Raw genomic sequence first — 16,827 nt, forward strand, 5'->3', positions numbered from 1 at the left:
TACAATGTGCTATGTTAGTACAAATCGTAATAGCGAGCAGTGAAATGACTTGCCCAACACATAAGAGCTCAGTGGCTGAGCTGGGAACAGAACCCAGCTCTCGGCGCTCTGTCGTGTGGGCCTCATTGGTTCACTCACTCACTACTTACAGAGATGTATGTATGTAGCAAAATATACGGTAAGACAGTGGTTTTCAACCTGGGGGTCCATAGACTATGTCTAAGATTTCCAAAGGGGTCTGCACCTCCCCTTGACATTTTTTAGGGGGGTTGTCAAATGAAAAAAGGTTGAAAACCCCTGCTGTAAGACAATGGTACAGAATTGCTATGATCCCTCAGTGCACATCCCTGTCTTCTTGCATCCTGAAAACCTGGATCCTTCACAAGCTTCAGGAAGCAAGCGAAATAGGTTTTTTTCTGTCACAAGCTCAGTTAGTTACCTCAGCTGCTCAGAGCCATGTAAGTGCTTCCCAATTGAGTGAACTCCTTCCATTCCTGAAATAGACAAATCCTTTCTTAAGGGGAAGATTCCCTCGTCTGGAACCTCAACCTGCCACATGTCTTGCGTTGCTGAGGATGTGTGTGCGTCTCTGCCTTCCCCTCCATTAATGCCGGTGTTCTGCGAGTGCAGATCCTCTTCCTCTTTGAAGAATGTCACTGTTGCCGTGAGGCATTCAGTGCCTACCCCTGCGTTCCTTGCACACCCCGAACTCCAAGGGAAGTCAGTGAGAGTGAAGCTACTGAAGGACTGTCAGGTTGCACCCACACCCTATGGCTTGGCATTCATTCACAATGTGCCTCCTTTCACTTGGACCTTTGGTGACATGGGCCTGGTGTCAGCTTAGGACCGGTGCATGTCTTGAACGCTGCAAAGGCAAAAAGCACTGTGTCTGCCAGAGGAATGGGCTAGTAACCGTCCTCGCTGGTGCTAAGGAATGATGCCCAGGTGCTCCAGCCTTGACCATGGAGAGACGCAGGCAGTCAGCACTGGGCGAAAGCCTGTGTTATGTCCCGCCAGCGGGGTCAGTGCTGATTTGTATCCCGCGCGGTGTTACTGCGTACGGCAGCCTGCCGTTTTCTGGCTGTAGAACCCAGGCTGATCTAAGCTGCTGGAAGAACGTGCCTCCAAAGCGTGTATGAACACTGTGCAGAACACATGCCTTCCCGCATCTCCCTTCTGTACCCGTATTTCCCACCTACATCGTCTGAGTCCCTTTGGGTTTTTTCAAAGTGGAGAAATTATTTACTTTAGGCCAGCCTAGTTTGAGACCCAAATCAAACTTCTGTCTTGGCTGGCCATTAGAGAGGCCTGCTAGCCTTCTGCTGAGGTACAATATTTATGGCATTGTCCAGAAGCCCCAGTTCCAATTGGGGCACATATAGTGCTGGGTGCTGTACAAACACAAGTAAAAAGATAGTCCCTGCCCCAGAGACTTTTACAGGCGAAAGCTGCAAAAGCTAGGAAGTATATTACAATGAGAGAAGCTATGTGAATGCTGGTCTTTCTCCAAGGGATACCTTCTGACCCATGGAATTTTGCTGCTTTTGGAGCAAAGGAATTTCTTTCTCCCAGGTGACACTGACCTGGCCTTAACCAGTCTTTCTGGAAGGTTCTTCTACTCCTCTTTTTGACCCCTTAGTTGGAATAAAAGAAAAGGGCCTGATTCTCCTCTCCCTGACACTGGTGTACACAGGAATAACACCATTGAATTGAGTGGAATCACACCAGCATGAGAGGAAAGTCTGGTCCAAAGCCTTGCTTGAGGTTTGGTTGTATAATTTAATTTCTCACCCGGATCCCTGGCCCTAGTGTTTGTCACACTGCGTTTTTCAGAGTGATCTGTGTACAGAGGTGAGATGCAATGTGTGGGGACCCTGCAGCCGCTGAGCACTCTATTCTGATTGGTCGAGTCGTGGACTACATAAGCCCTGCCTGTATATAGAGCAGTGGTTCTCAACCTATTTACTGTTGGGGGCCACATCCAATGCTACCTGAATGGCCCTGAGGACGTCACAGGGGCCGCAGCTCTGTGCTGACTGGCCTCAAGCGGCCTGAGGGCCGCAGGTTGCGAATCACTGATATAGCGGCTGGAGTGTTTGGAACCTAAGTTGCTTTCTGGCAGTTTGTGTTAGAACCATCTCCCCAGTCAGGCACTGGACGAGGCACTGAGGCCTGGAGGTGAAACCTGCACCGTGCCCCTCCGCAGGCGTGGGAAGAGATAGGGAGAGGCGGACGCTGAGGAGAAGCTGGGCAGCAATCTAGAGAGGCAGCATCGCCCTCGCCCCATTTTAAAATGTTCCCCATTTTAGGAGGCCTTGGAAGGCTTCTGATGACCTCTCCGCCGCAGCCTGGCCGAACAAGGGCTCCCGGTCAGGCCCAGATCGTTCTGCTGGGAAAGGGGCACATTCACTTCCAAAATGGGAATTTGCTAAGCCTGGTTTCTGCCTCTGTGTCTGCTTCTGACCCCTCCAGCAGCCAGCCCGTGGTGCTGCACTGGAGGTGGCTACTTACACTGTGGTGCTGTTGATCTAAAGCAGCCCCATCCCATTGCCCTCCCGCTATCCGAGCAGTATTATTGCTGACACAACCTGTCCTCCTCAAACCAGACTCTGCTAACAGGGTATTTATCACCAACTCCACAGCGCTCGCAGGGGTCCGGGTCTGTGCCTGTTGATATAAATTACACATGTTAGCAATGTATCCCTGTGTGAAGGTTTGCTGGGATAGCTAACGGCTGCGGCACTAAACTCTCCTGTTCCGGCATTGCTGGGTTTTTCTGGTGTGTGCATGAGCTGGGTTTGAACTGTTCACTTTCCCTTTTGGAATTCTATTATGACTTTCTGTTTTGTTGTTTGGGCTTCATTGTACAATCCCCTATGGCCAGAGCTGTGCAAAATTCCTGAGAGTTTTCCTGCTGGGTAAAAGTCTTCACTGTTGATGTCCTCCAGAAAGGTGCTACGTGTATGGTTAGCACAGTGCCCAGAGACTTTGGTGATGGGCAATTTTAGCAACTGGGAAAAATACATAAAATTTGGCAAATATTGCCAATGATAGTGGGGCCACTTTTTGTCTATAGCCCCTGTTCATCAGCCAGTAAAGAACACAAGGCCTTTAGAAAAGACCTGGCAAAATCCTTTCTTTTTGGACCTTCCACCTACTTCTCTGGAATCCTCCCAGGATTGATTATCTAGTGATTATCTAGTGGGATGTCCATGTCCCATGGAGTTACAGTCTGATGCCCAATTCATCCGAGTCCACTGGTGTTACCTACATCCTCCATAAGCTTTCTTTAAACATCTAGATAGCTTTTGATGGATAGTTGAACCCCATAGATCTGAATAGGACAAGGGACACACGATTTATTACTCTGCTTTATCAGTCTAATTGATGCACATTGTAGGACGTAACCCAAACACGGTTAATAGAGATTTCTTGATAAAAAGGACTCAGGTAAACTAAATTCTGCTGCACTTTCCTGGGGCTTAATCTTACAAGGCTTTCAAGACCTGCTCTGTTCATAGTTTTCACCAGCTAGGGAGAAGTGGCTAGCAGATTGAAATGTAATGTACACTAAGCCAGAGCGCTAAGGCTTGTATGGATTTTTTAAAACCTACCCAGAAAATAGCAATTGAATGGACATCCACAAAATCACCCTAACTCACCCCAGATTAAGTTCTCCCCGCATCAATCCAGTTAATATCCTCTTCCAAACACAAAGAAGATGCTCCCAACATGAATCCACTCAATGGAAGCTGGGGAATAAACAACCCTTGCCAGCATCCCCTGAAAGTCAGCAAATCCAAGTTCAATACTCTTCAGTGAAAATGCCCTGGTGCTATTTAAGGGCTTGATTGTGCCCCTATGGGCCTGAAAATCCAACAGTCAGTAAAGATAATTGGAGTCTTGCATGACACTATTGGCAAATTACAATACTCCTGGCATTGGGTCTGCTGTGCTGCCCGGTGCATCAGATAGGGCAAGAGCCACTTCGTATCTATGTGCCCAGACTCAAGGTCCACATAGCCCACACAGAGTGTAAGGCTGAGACACCTCACTCTCCACTGTGGTCCAAGTCTCTATTCACAGACTTTATAGACGGATACGTTTTAAGGCCAGGAGGGACCATTAGATCTAACCTGACTTCCTGTATAACACCTTAACAATGCAACAAGCCAGTGCAGATCCTTGTTTGGAGCATCAAGCAGGTCCATGAGAAATAAAAATTGTGGCCTTTTCTTTACTATGAAGCTCCTGGGTTCCTCTGCCTGGAGCTAATTCCAGCACGCTCAGGGATTTCCTCTAGTCCTCACTAAGCAAGCATTATGTAAGGCACCTTTGGCTGACTGCATGGTCTCATGCCACATGCACTGTCTGGAACAGGGAGATGGAAATATGCACAATTGGGCCAGATCCTCCACTTGTGTAAATAGAGCTGTGCTGACTTCCACCAACTGAGGAGCTGGCCCAACTCATAGCAAACTATGAACCTGAAATCCTCATGGGCAAAAACCTCCATGTAGTTTCCAGAAACAGATGATATTTCAGCTCTCCCCTTTGCTTCCTCAGCCAGTAAGTCTGAACGCCATCCGTGCACCACATTTGACACACACCCCGCCCCTGCTCCAGCTAGAGAGGAGGTTCCCAGTGACTTGGCTAGAGGGGAAAAGCTCTGTTATCTTTTCATTTCCTGAGACAGATTTGTTGTGGTTCCACTCTCTTCCAGGGAGCAGAGACAAGGAAGCGCTCGCCGACACTCAGCAGCCAATTCAAGCGATCTCTCGAGCTGTTGATGAGAACCCTCAGCGGGTGCCAGCCCTTCTTCGTCCGCTGCATCAAACCTAATGAATATAAGAAGCCCATGGTAAGCGCTGGTTCTTCCTCTTCGCATGGTGTGTTTTGAGTGTCCTTATAGAGGCAGGTTTCAGAGTAGCAGCCGTGTTAGTCTGTATCTGCAAAAAGAAAAGGAGGACTTGTGGCACCTTAGAGACTAACCAATTTATTTTAGCATAAGCTTTCGTGAGCTACAGCTCACTTCATCGGATGCATACTGTGGAAAATACATAAGATGTTTGTATACACACAGACCATGAAAAAATGGGTGTTTATCACTACAAAAGGTTTTCTCTCCCCCCACCTCTCTCTCCTGCTATTACCAGCAGGAGAGCAGGGGGGAAAAAACCTTTTGTAGTGATAATCAAGGTGGGCCATTTCCAGCAGTTGACAAGAACGTCTGAGGAACAGTGGAGGTGGGGGGGCGGAAATAAACATGGGGAAATAGTTTTACTTTGTGTAATGACCCATCCACTCCCAGTGTTTATTCAAGCCTAAGTTAATTGTATCCAGTTTGCAAATTAATTCCAATTCAGCAGTCTCTCACTGGAGTCTGTTTTTGGAGTTTTTTTGTTGAAGAATTGCCAATTTTAGACCTGTAATCGAGTGACCAGAGAGATTGAAGTGTTCTCCGACTGGTTTTTGAATGTTATAATTCTTGACCTCTGATTTGTGTCCATTTATTCTTTTATATAGAGACTGTCCAGTTTGGCCAATGTATGTGGCAGAGGGGCATTGCTGGCACATGATAGCATATATCACATTGGTAGATGTGCAGGTGAACAAGCCTCTGATAGTGTGGCTGATGTTATTAGGCCCTGTGATGGTGTCCCCTGAATAGATATGTGGGCACAGTTGGCAACGGGCTTTGTTGCAAGGATAGGTTCCTGGGTTAGTGGTTCTGTTGTGTGGTGTGTGGTTGCTGGTGAGTATTTACTTCGGGTTGGGAGGCTGTCTGTAAGCAAGAACTGGCCTGTCTCCCAAGATCTGTGAGAGTGATGGGTTTCAGGATAGGTTGTAGATCCTTGATGATGCGCTGGAGAGGTTTTAGTTGGGGGCTGAAGGCGATGGCTAGTGGCGTTCTGTTATTTTCTTTGTTGGGCCTGTCCTGTAGTAGGTAACTTCTGGGTACTCTTCTGGCTCTGTCAATCTGTTTCTTCACTTCAGCAGGTGGGTATTGTAGTTGTAAGAACGCTTGATAGAGATCTTGTAGGTATTTGTCTCTGTCTGAAGGGACACCATCATAGGGCCTAATCACATCAGCCACACTATCAGAGGCTTGTTCACCTGCACATCTACCAATGTGATACATGCCATCATATGCCAGCAATTCCCCTCTGCCACGTACATTGGCCAAACTGGACAGTCTCTACGTAAAAGAATAAATGGACACAAATCAGAGGTCAAGAATTATAACATTCAAAAACCAGTCGGAGAACACTTCAATCTCTTTGGTCACTCGATTACAGACCTAAAAGTGGCAATTCTTCAACAAAAAAACTTCAAAAACAGACTCCAACGAGAACTGCTGAATTGGAATTAATTTGCAAACTGGATACAATTAACTTAGGCTTGAATAAACACTGGGAGTGGATGGGTCATTACACAAAGTAAAACTATTTCCCCATGTTTATTCCCCCCCGCATTCCTCAGAAGTTCTTGTCAACTGCTGGAAATGGCCCACCTTGATTATCACTACAAAAGGTTCCTCCCCACCCCCCGCCCCCCGGCTTTCCTGCTGGTAATAGCTCCCCTTGCCTGATCACTCTTGTTACAGTGTGTATGGTAACACCCATTGTTTCATGTTCTCTGTGTATATAAATCTCCCCACTGTATTTTCCCCTAAATTCATCCGATGAAGTGAGCTGTCTCACAAAAGTTTATGCTCAAATAAATCTGTTAGTCTTTAAGGTGCCACAAGTACTCCTTTTCTTCTTATAGAGGCAGCGTTTACATGTGGACACAATACAGTAAAGCCCTGGACCCATTGAAGTTGATGGTAAAACTCCCATCGAGGTCCATCTGTCTGTCTAGAAACCTGATCTGCACTCCTTACTCATGCCTGGAACCCCACTGATGTCAATTGAAGAAGGGTTTGCAGGATCGGGTCCTTTCTTTGTAAAGCATCTTCTACAAACTGTCCCCCAAAATGTTTTACAAAGTGAGGGCCTCATCCCGGCACCCTTAGAGACCCATGCTGGAGCCTCTTCCCTTTATGAAAAGCCCTATAGATTTCCATAGAGAATGGTGGTCTTATAGAATGTTTGAATGAAGCTGTAGAATTCAGGAGCAGGGCTGCAATTCTCCGTTCAGTTCTATGGGAGGGTTTAAAGATTCTGCAGAAATCATCTCCTTCTATAGGTTTTTAGGTTGATTGCTTTCGAATCCTATTTGATTTCAATAGAACCTTCATAGTTTCACCCCTGTTAGAGCAAAATCTAAGAAGGTTCTATAGAAATTATATAGGATTCTAAAGCAATCAACCTAATAACCTACAGAAGGAGATAATTTCTATAGACATTTTTCATGTGAGTCAGGCTTGCTGGATTGTGTCCCTAAATGCAGTTAAAAGAACAGATGTTAGAGATACTGAGAGGCACAAGTGAAAGGTTAGCAATGTTTTCAGCTGCAATTTCCAAGAAGATGCAGAGATGAGCTGGAAAGGCCTGTTCCAGTTTTAATGTTTTCAATCTAATGAACATATAACAGCCCATTAATCCATCACCTTTAACAGGCAGTGAGAAGTGCATTTTCACCAAGCCGATTGACCTAGCAGCTGAAAGTCAAAGGAAATAATTACTCAGCCATTGAAAATTACTAATACATAGTAAAACGATGATCTGTTTATTTGGGTTTGTTATGACTATTTAAAATTCATTAGTACTTTGGGGACAAATTGCAGTTACCAGATGAAAGGGAAGATAACACTTATGCATATCCCCCAATAAAGTAAACTCTTCAGGGTCTGATCCTGCATTCTTTGCACACTCATAGTTCCCACCTAAGTCCCTTGGGTGTGCAAGGACCATGAAGCATTGAGCTCCTCATGCTGTGTGCTGAGCATCCCCAATTCCACACTTTGCAGGGTTGGACCCTAAATTTACTAAAAATCTCTACTGGTCACTAATCATTACTTATAATACTTGAAAAGAGATTCTCTTACTTATTCCTAGTTTGCTGTGTGTTATGGTTTGTCTGTGACTGGTGTCTTTGTAAGTTATGTATACACTGGGCAAAATTATGCTGTCTGTTACATCTCTGTCCAGATTTAGTAGCTATGGGCAGAATTTAACTCTGAATGTTACCAGGGCAAAATGGCACAGAAATTCTAAAATCATAAACTTCAGTTTGGTAATTTTATCTATATATTTGCAGCAAACATATATGTGTGGATCTGTTGATTGGCAAAACAAATATGGTCAGACAAATATTTTGATGGCTGTCTATGAGCAGGTTGTTCTGGCCCGATGTTTGTTTAGTGGGAGAATGGGAGAGACCGAAATTTAAAAATATATATAAGTGCACTTAATTGCATGTTAACCTCAAAACATAATACTAGTGTTTGTTTATCAGCAGAGAGGAGCCCAAATCAAAACCACGTCACTCCAGAACTTGGAGTGTGTTGAAAATTACAACCTGGATCCAGATGCAATTTTAGCAAATTGTTCCAAAACCCCAGTTTTGAACTCCCCTGAGTTTTAAAATGATCTGGGTTTGGAATTTTGCATCTATTTAACCACTCTGTAAAGACCAGTTCTTGCAGCCCCCAAATCAGTCGTGCCTACTCACACCAGTAGCCACAGGGGTGTCAGTGAAACTATTCATGAGCGTGCGGATTGCAAGATTAATCCAAAAGAGACACACAAATTGGACAGTTAATGCTAAGCTCCGTGCTGCAGCTTTGTAAGATGTATAATGTGGTTTTATGCTAAAATGAGAGTGTTTATTTTTTGAATGAGTTTAAAAATACAGAACTGAAAAACAGATCATGGAACCTAAGGCTGTGCAGAAAGGTTGTGAAAGAAAAACATTTTTTGTGAGTTAATTTTCTGTCCCAGGATATAAAGGAAAGTGTGCTGATAATGTTAGGAAATGGGATAGCAGGAAGTGAAAGGCCAGCGGAAAGCCCTGGTCATTTGTTATTTTACATCAGGAGTCAGCAACCTTTCAGAAGTGTTCAGAGTAACAGCCATGTTAGTCTGTATTCGCAAAAAGAAAAGGAGTACTTGTGGCACCTTAGAGACTAACCAATTTATTTGAGCATAAGCTTTCGTGAGCTACAGCTCACTTCATCGGATGCATGCAGTGGAAACTGTAGAAGATCTTTTTATACACACAAAGCATGAAAAAATACCTCCCCCCACCCCACTCTCCTGCTGGTAATAGCTTATCTAAAGTGATCACTCTCCTTACAATGGCCCAGAAATGGCCCAACTTGATTATCATACACTTTGTAAGGAGAGTGATCACTTTAGATTAAATTAAAATGCAGAGCCCCCCAGACCGGTGGCCAGGACCCGGGCAGTGTGAGTGCCACTGAAAATCAGCTCACCTGCCGCCTTTGGCACGCGTGCCATAGGTTGCCCACCCCAGTTTTACATGATTTTCAAACTTTTGTCCATAACTTTTTTGAATGTTTTGCTTCCCCGTGAAGCTAACTTTGGAAAATGACTTTGTTTTCACCCAGGTGTGTCTGAGTGTATTCTCTTGCTCCCGAATGGTTGTTTCTGAATAGTTGTGTGGTGTTGTAAGTAGTGTGAAAGAAACAAATGTGATTAATGAACAGATTGTGGGAGGAAAGAAAAGAATATCCATAAATTGGCGGCAGGCTCTGTAACGTAGGAGCTCACTTACTGCCCAATTCAGGAAGATATGTAAGCACATGCATAACTTTCAGCATGTGAGTAGCCCCATCAACTTCAAGAGGACTGTTTGTGAGCTCAGTTACACACACACACACACACACACACACACACACACGTAAGTACTTTCCTGAATCAGGGTGTAACAGGGTGGGTCTGCCCCTTTAAGATCCTGGGGCCAGCCAGCCTTGTTCAGTTAGCAGACCCAGCTAGGCAGGGGTCAGGTGATGCCTGTAAAGTTCTGAGAGAGCTCAGTTCTGGGGAGTTGCAGGAGGGAGGTTTGCTCCTGGGTCTGGATCAGAGAAAGGGGTACAGAGTGAGAGGACTCCGGGCCCTTGCAGCTTGCATTGGTCAGGGGAATGGCCTTGTTTTTCGTTACTTTGGGAGTTTATTTCAATTAATAAACCATGCCCCGGGGGAAGGGCCCGAAAGCATCTCTAGCATAGTGTTAGTCCTGCTGGGACTGGGGAGACAGGCCAGCAGCCCTGCCCCGGGCTTGATCCTAAGACTGCTGGAGTCAGTGGGAATCTTTCTATTGACTCCATGGGGCTCTGAGTCAAGTGCAAGGGCCAGATTCTGCTACCCTTTGTTCACAGCGAGTTGCCCCTGAATCTGCAAGCAGCGGATGGTTACTGCTCGGTATTAGCAAGGGTGGCAGAATCTGGCCCTTTATGAAGAGGAATTATTATTAAGGGCACTCCTTGCAGGCTCTCCAACAGCAGAAGGTTTGAGACACGGGCCGCTCTGTAATCTAAAACTCCTGCTTTGTTAATTAGGGGAAGGATTTTCTTCCCTTTTGGCTTCCTGAATGACAGGGCCAAATTGCCACAAGAGAATGGTGTCAAGGCTGCTACTGCGGCCTCAGGGCTCCCACCCATCCGCTCCGTGAGGAGAAATGACCAGACAGTCCCCCAAGCTCCCTCTGCATCTCTCCTGTCCCCAATCCAGGAGGCCCACCTCGAGCAGTGCCAGCACATAGTGGCGAGGTGGGGGGTGGGCTGAGACCAAGCCTGCTTGTGTTACAATCACTTCGTCTTTACCCTGAGCCCCACACTTGGCTTGCACCCACCTGTTACACCTTATACTAACTCTGTAAGTTCTTTGGGGCCAGGATATTTGTACAGCACCTAGCACAATGGGGCCCTGATCTGCCTGGGGCCTCTGAGCAGTACTGGAATACTTGAATAATAATGACTAACCCCCACATGATCCCTCACAGAGCACAGCTCTGAGGTGCTCAGGGTGTAGAGACTTGTGCAGGGTCCCAGCAGCATCCTGCCCCCCTCCTCTCCAGCAGGCCTGAACTGGTCCCAGTAAGTCAGACCCCCCCACACACATGGAACAGGGGGCAGGATTTGCCCCTCCGAGTCCGAGGTGTGTGTCTGTGATGTCCTGAGAGAGCTGGCTGGGAAGGTCCCTGTAGTGAGTTTCCCCTTCTCAGCTCATTATTAAGGGTTTTTGTGCTTCCTTTATTTGACATTTGAAGCTGAACACTTGTGTAGGGCTGGTAACACTGAGCTGGGGCAACGCGCTGTTGGGGATTGAGCTGGGGAACCAGGATTCCTGGGTCCTGTTCTCATCTTTTGTGCTAATTCCCTGAGCCAACAGTGGACAGGTTGTTAACATCTCTATACTTTGGTTTATCTGCTTGTACCTTGCCCGATGCGGTCATCATTGATTATTGTGTTTCAGTGCTCAGCGAGAGAGAAGGCGCCTTGGTGTGTGGAGAGGTTTTATCAGATGCCCTTTGGGAGGGCTGCATTACACAGGTCGGCCAGGCCATTTGGAAACTATCAACCACATTAAATCAGAACTGTGCTGTCGCTGAGCCAGGCCAGGCACAGCCACACGGCAGAAGCACTCCTGAGTTCGCTCCTTCTCCGGATCTCCCAGTGTGTTTTTGCCCTGACCTATGTCTGTCTGTCAGAGTTTAAGCTCTTCAGGGCAGGTACTTTCTTCTTCTCCCTGAGTGGAAGGATGGCTCAGTGGTTTGGTAGATTTCAGAGTAGCAGCCGTGTGAGTCTGTATCCGCAAAAAGAAAAGGAGGACTTGTGGCACCTTAGAGACTAGCAAATTTATCTGAGCATAAGCTTTTGTGAGCTACAGCTCACTTCATCGGATGCATTCAGTGGAAAATACAGAGGGGAGATTTATATACACAGAGAACATGAAACAATGGGTGTTACCATACACACTGTAACAAGAGTGATCAGGTAAGATGAGCTCTTACCAACAGGAGAGAAAAAAAACCTTTGTAGTGATAATCAAGGTGGGCAGTTGACAAGAATTTCTGAGAAATGGGGGAGGAGGGGAGAGAATAAACATGGGGAAATAGTTTTACTTTGTGTAATGACACATCTACTCTCAGTCTTTATTCAAGCCTAAGTTAATGGTGTCCAGTTTGCAAATTAATTCCAATTCAGCAGTCTCTCGTTGGAGTCTGTTTTTGAAGTTTTTTTGTTGAAGAATTGCCACTTTTAGGTCTGTAATCGAGTGACCAGAGAGATTGAAGTGTTCTCCGCCTGGTTTTTGAATATTATAATTCTTGACGTCTGATTTGTGTCCATTTATTCTTTTATGTAGAACTGTCCAGTTTGGCCAATGTACATGGCAGAGGGGCATTGCTGGCACATGCTAACCCAGGAACCTATCCTTGCAACAAAGCCCGTTGCCAACTGTATCCACATATCTATTCAGGGAACACCATCATAGGGCCTAATCACATCAGCCACACAATCAGAGGCTCGCTCACCTGCACATCTACCAATGTGACACATGCCATCATGTGCCAGCAATGCCCTTTTGCCATGTACATTGGCCAAACTGGACAGCACGAGCATTCCACATTAATGGTTTGCTTTGTGTCCCCGAGCAGATCAGCACAGCACCCAACGGCTGTCAGAAACGGTGCTTTGAAAGGGGAAGGGTGCATGTCTCCAGGGCAGCCAAGTTCAGAACAATGAGCAGAGAGGTCACTTGAGGAATTATGGGACCGCTTTGGAGGCCAATTACAGCACAGAAAGCAATCAAGTGTCTACACGGGCAATAGAGCGCTGGGGCCTCGTCGAGGTGGTTTTTTTGCAGCTCTGCAGCTGCTGAGTTTCTGCACACAAAGTGGTGTGGCCGTGTGTACATGCCTGCAGTTTGAGCGCACAAAGCTACTTTACTGCGCAGAAACTTGGCAGTGTAGACAAGCCCTTATTGTTGTTGTTCATTAATAAGAACAGCCCCAAACAGTTTGAACCCCTCTATCCCTAATGACAGGTTTCAGAGTAGCAGCTATATTAATCTGTATCCGCAAAAAGAACAGGAGTACTCATGGCACCTTAGAGACTAACAAATTTATTAGAGCATAAGCTTTCGTGGGCTACAGCCCACTTCATCAGATGCCTAGAATGAAACATATAGTAAGAAGATGTATATATATACATACAGAGAAGGTGGAAGTTGCCATACAAACTGTAAGAGGCTAATTAGTTAAGATGAGCTATTATCAGCAGGAGAAAAAAACTTTTGTAGTGATAATCAAGATGGCCCATTTAGACAGTTGACGAGAAGGTGTGAGGATACTTAACATAGGGAAATAGATTCAATATGTGTAATGACCCAGCCACTCCCAGCCTCTATTCAAACCCAAGTTAATGGTATCTAGTTTGCATATTAATTCAAGCTCAGCAGTTTCTCACTGGAGTCTGTTTTTGAAGCTTTTCTGTTGCAAAATTTCCACCCTTAAATCTTTTACTGAGTGGTCAGAGAGGTTGAAGTGTTCTCCTACAGGTTTTTGAATGTTATGATTCCTGATGTCAGATTTCTGTCCATTTATTCTTTTATGTAGAGACTGTCCAGTTTGACCAATGTACATGGCAGAGGGGCATTGCTGGCACATGATGGCATATATCACATTGGTGGATGTGCAGGTGAACTAGTCCCTGATGGCGTGGCTAGTGTGATTAGGTACTATGATGGTGTCACTTGATAAATATGTGGACAGAGTTGGCATCAGGCTTTGTTGCAAGGATAGGTTCCTGGATTAGTGTTTTTGTTGTGTGGTGTGTGGTTGCTGGTGAGTATTTGCTTCAGGTTGGGGGGCTGTCTGTAAGCGAGGACTGATCTGTCTCCCAAGAACTGTGAGAGTGAGGGATCATTTTTCAGGATAAGTTGTAAATCTTTAATGATGCACTGGAGAGGTTTTAGTTGGGGGCTGAAGGTGACAGCTAGTGGCATTCTGTTATTTTCTTTGTTGGGCCTGTCCTGTAGTAGGTGATTTCTGGGAACTCTTTTGGCTCTGTCAATCTGTTTTTTCACTTCAGCAGGTGGGTATTGTAGTTTTAAGAACGCTTGATAGAGATCTTGTAGGTGTTTGTCAATGCCAGGGCCCAGCAAGCTGCACCATTTTCCAAAGCAGTTTCATTTTCTGCTTGAAGGGGGGGGATTTAGCGTGAATGCTAACACACAGCCTTCCAGTTCCCTGCAGTACACTATGGGTCGTTTCTTGATCCCATTGTGCAAGTGGGAGTTAAACAAAGGGATGGAGACTAACGTGCTCAGCACCTCACAGGATCAGGCCCTCCCATGCTGCAGTCCGTAAAGTTTCTATGGAGAAGATGTTGTATTTGTTCCCCCCACAAGACTTCAGATTGTCCCCCACATTCAGTCTGGCCTTGGCTGGATGGTACGGCTTAAGCCAGTCCACAGGCCAGCGAGGTTTGATACCAGAACCAAAAGAACCCCTGATGTTCCGGTCTGATTTTCCCCCTCCCCAGTTGTTTGATCGGGAGCTGTGTGTTCGCCAGCTGAGGTACTCAGGGATGATGGAGACCATCCGGATCCGCAGGGCTGGCTATCCCATCCGCTACAGCTTCGTGGAGTTTGTGGAGAGGTATCGTGTCCTCATGCCTGGGGTGAAGCCGGCGTACAAGCAGGTACAGGTTTAAGCAGAGGCTTGGATTTTTATCAAAAACCATCATGCTAATGCCCTGGAGAAAGTTAAGAGGAAGGAAGACCCAGTGGTTAGAGTGCTAGCCAGAGACCTGGGTTCAGTTCCCTGCTCTGCCACACTTACTGCGTGACCTTGGGCAAGTGGTTTTTAGGACCAGATTTTCAAAGGTGCTTAATTCCTGTTGATTTTAAATGGGAATTAGGCACCTAAGTGCTTTTAAAAATCTGGCTCTTAGTCTCTGGGCCTCAGTTCTCCAGCTGTAAAATGGGGATCGCACTTCCCTGCCTTACAGCGGGGTTGTGGGGATGCACACGTGAAAGACTGTGAGGCCCTCAGTTACTATGGTAACGGAGGCCCTCTCAGCACCTTAGATAGGATGGGGTCTATGCGAGACTATGATTCAGCTGAGCTCAGAAGCCCCAGTAACAGTTAAACTAACTGGATGAGCCTGTACTGCCTGAAAACTGCAGACAACACATTCGCAGGGACCACAGGGAGCCCACGGAGGGATGGCTGGGGAGCACAGCTGATACTACTAGCCAGCCCAGAGATGGGGCCTTTCTGGGCATGGCTTGCCCCTCATGTGCCCTGGCATGGCTGCACTGGGGAAGTCCTGGCTGCATCGATTCAATGGGTGTAGCAAGCAGGACCTCTCCCTATGCTCCCCACAGGCCTTGGTAGGTGTTACTATCAAAGGCATAATGCTTCTGACCCTGCCATTGAGGCGGCGTGCCTCCTCCCTCTTCCACCACAGCCCGGGCCTCTGCAAGCCACGATGCAGCCCACTGTGTTGCTCCGTCACTGCACATCTACTGTATAGACACTGCAGTCAGCAGTGACGGCCACTGCCATGGATCGGGGATTGAGACTAGAACGAATCGTCGTCTTCATTCACCGCTTCTAGGCCAGCCAGGAGAGGGAAGCATGCAAACGAGGAGGAGCCTCATTAATGTCACTAGATTACGCCAGTGTAAAACAGGTGGAAGTGAGATCAAACTCCACCCCATGTTTATAGCTGGTAGGGGCGGCTGGTGTTCATCTGAGGCATAGGCTAAGTCCCGCTGCCCCATTTCTCCTAGGGCGACCTGCGTGGAACGTGCCAGCGAATTGCTGAAGTGGTGCTTGGGAAAGATGATGATTGGCAGATTGGCAAGACGAAGATTTTCCTGAAGGTAAGATGCTCTCAGGCTGTCCATGCATTGAGGGGCCGTTAGAGTAATAGAATCATAGAATATTAGGGTTGGAAGAGACTTTAGGAGGTCATCTAGTCCAGGGGTGGGCAAACATTTTGGCCAGAGGGCCACATCTGGATATGGAAATTGTATGGTGGGCCATGAACGCTCACAAAACTGGGGGTTGGGGTGCGGGATGGTGTGAGGGCTCTGGCTGGGGGTACAGGCTCTGGGGTGGGGCTGGGGATGAGGGGTTGGGGTGCAGGAGGGTGCTCTTGGCTGGGACCGAGGGGTTCAGAGGGCGGAAGGGGGATCAGGGCTGGGGCAGGGGGCTGAGGCACGGAAGGGGGTCAGGGGTGCAGGCTTTGGTCAGTGCTTACCTCAAGCAGCTTCCAGAAGCAGCATCATGTTCCTCCTCCGGCTCCTACGCAGAGGCGCAGCCAGGTGGCTCTGCATGATGCCCTGTCCCAGATGCTGCCCCTGAAGTTCCCACTGGCCACAGTTCCTGGCCAATGGGAGCTGCGGGGGTGGCACTTGGGGCGGGGGCAGCTTTCTGGCTGCCCCTACGTGTAGGATTTGGAAGGGGGGACATGCTGCTGCTTCTAGGAGCTGCATGGAGTGGGGCAAGCCCCCAACACCACTTCCTGGAGCACCAGAGCAGGGAAAGCCCCAGACCCTGCTCCCTAGTGGAGCATCTGGAGGGCCATAGTTTGCCCACCCCTGATCTAGTCCAACCCTGAGCTCAAAGCAGGACCAACCCCAACTAAATCATCCCAGCCAGGGTTTTGTCAAGCCGGGCCTTAAAAACCTCTACGGATGGAGATTCCACCTCCTTAGGTAACCCATTTCAGTGCTTCACCACCCTCCTAGTGAAATAGTTTTTCCTAATATCCAACCTAGACCTCTCCCACTGCAACTTGAGACCATTGCTTCTTGTTCTGACATCTGCCGTTAGCTTTGAAGGACTCTAACACCCATCCCAGTCGCAGGTTCCATAACTAGAACTAATCCCCATCCACCACCC

The 16,827-nt window shown here is 47.1% G+C and overlaps 1 protein-coding gene across 1 annotated transcript in view; it reads left to right on the top strand.

Annotated features, from left to right (window-relative positions):
• Positions 1 to 16,827, top strand: part of MYO7A (myosin VIIA) — a 116,777-nt gene that overhangs the window by 48,241 nt on the left and 51,709 nt on the right. The window contains exons 15-17 of the mRNA XM_073335284.2: positions 4,724 to 4,861; positions 14,456 to 14,614; positions 15,711 to 15,803. Of these exons, the coding sequence (XP_073191385.1) occupies positions 4,724 to 4,861; positions 14,456 to 14,614; positions 15,711 to 15,803 (390 nt within the window). The remainder of the gene's footprint in view (positions 1 to 4,723; positions 4,862 to 14,455; positions 14,615 to 15,710; positions 15,804 to 16,827) is intronic.

Source organism: Lepidochelys kempii, chromosome 1, assembly GCF_965140285.1.
Source record: "Lepidochelys kempii isolate rLepKem1 chromosome 1, rLepKem1.hap1, whole genome shotgun sequence".
NCBI lineage: Eukaryota > Metazoa > Chordata > Testudines > Cheloniidae > Lepidochelys > Lepidochelys kempii.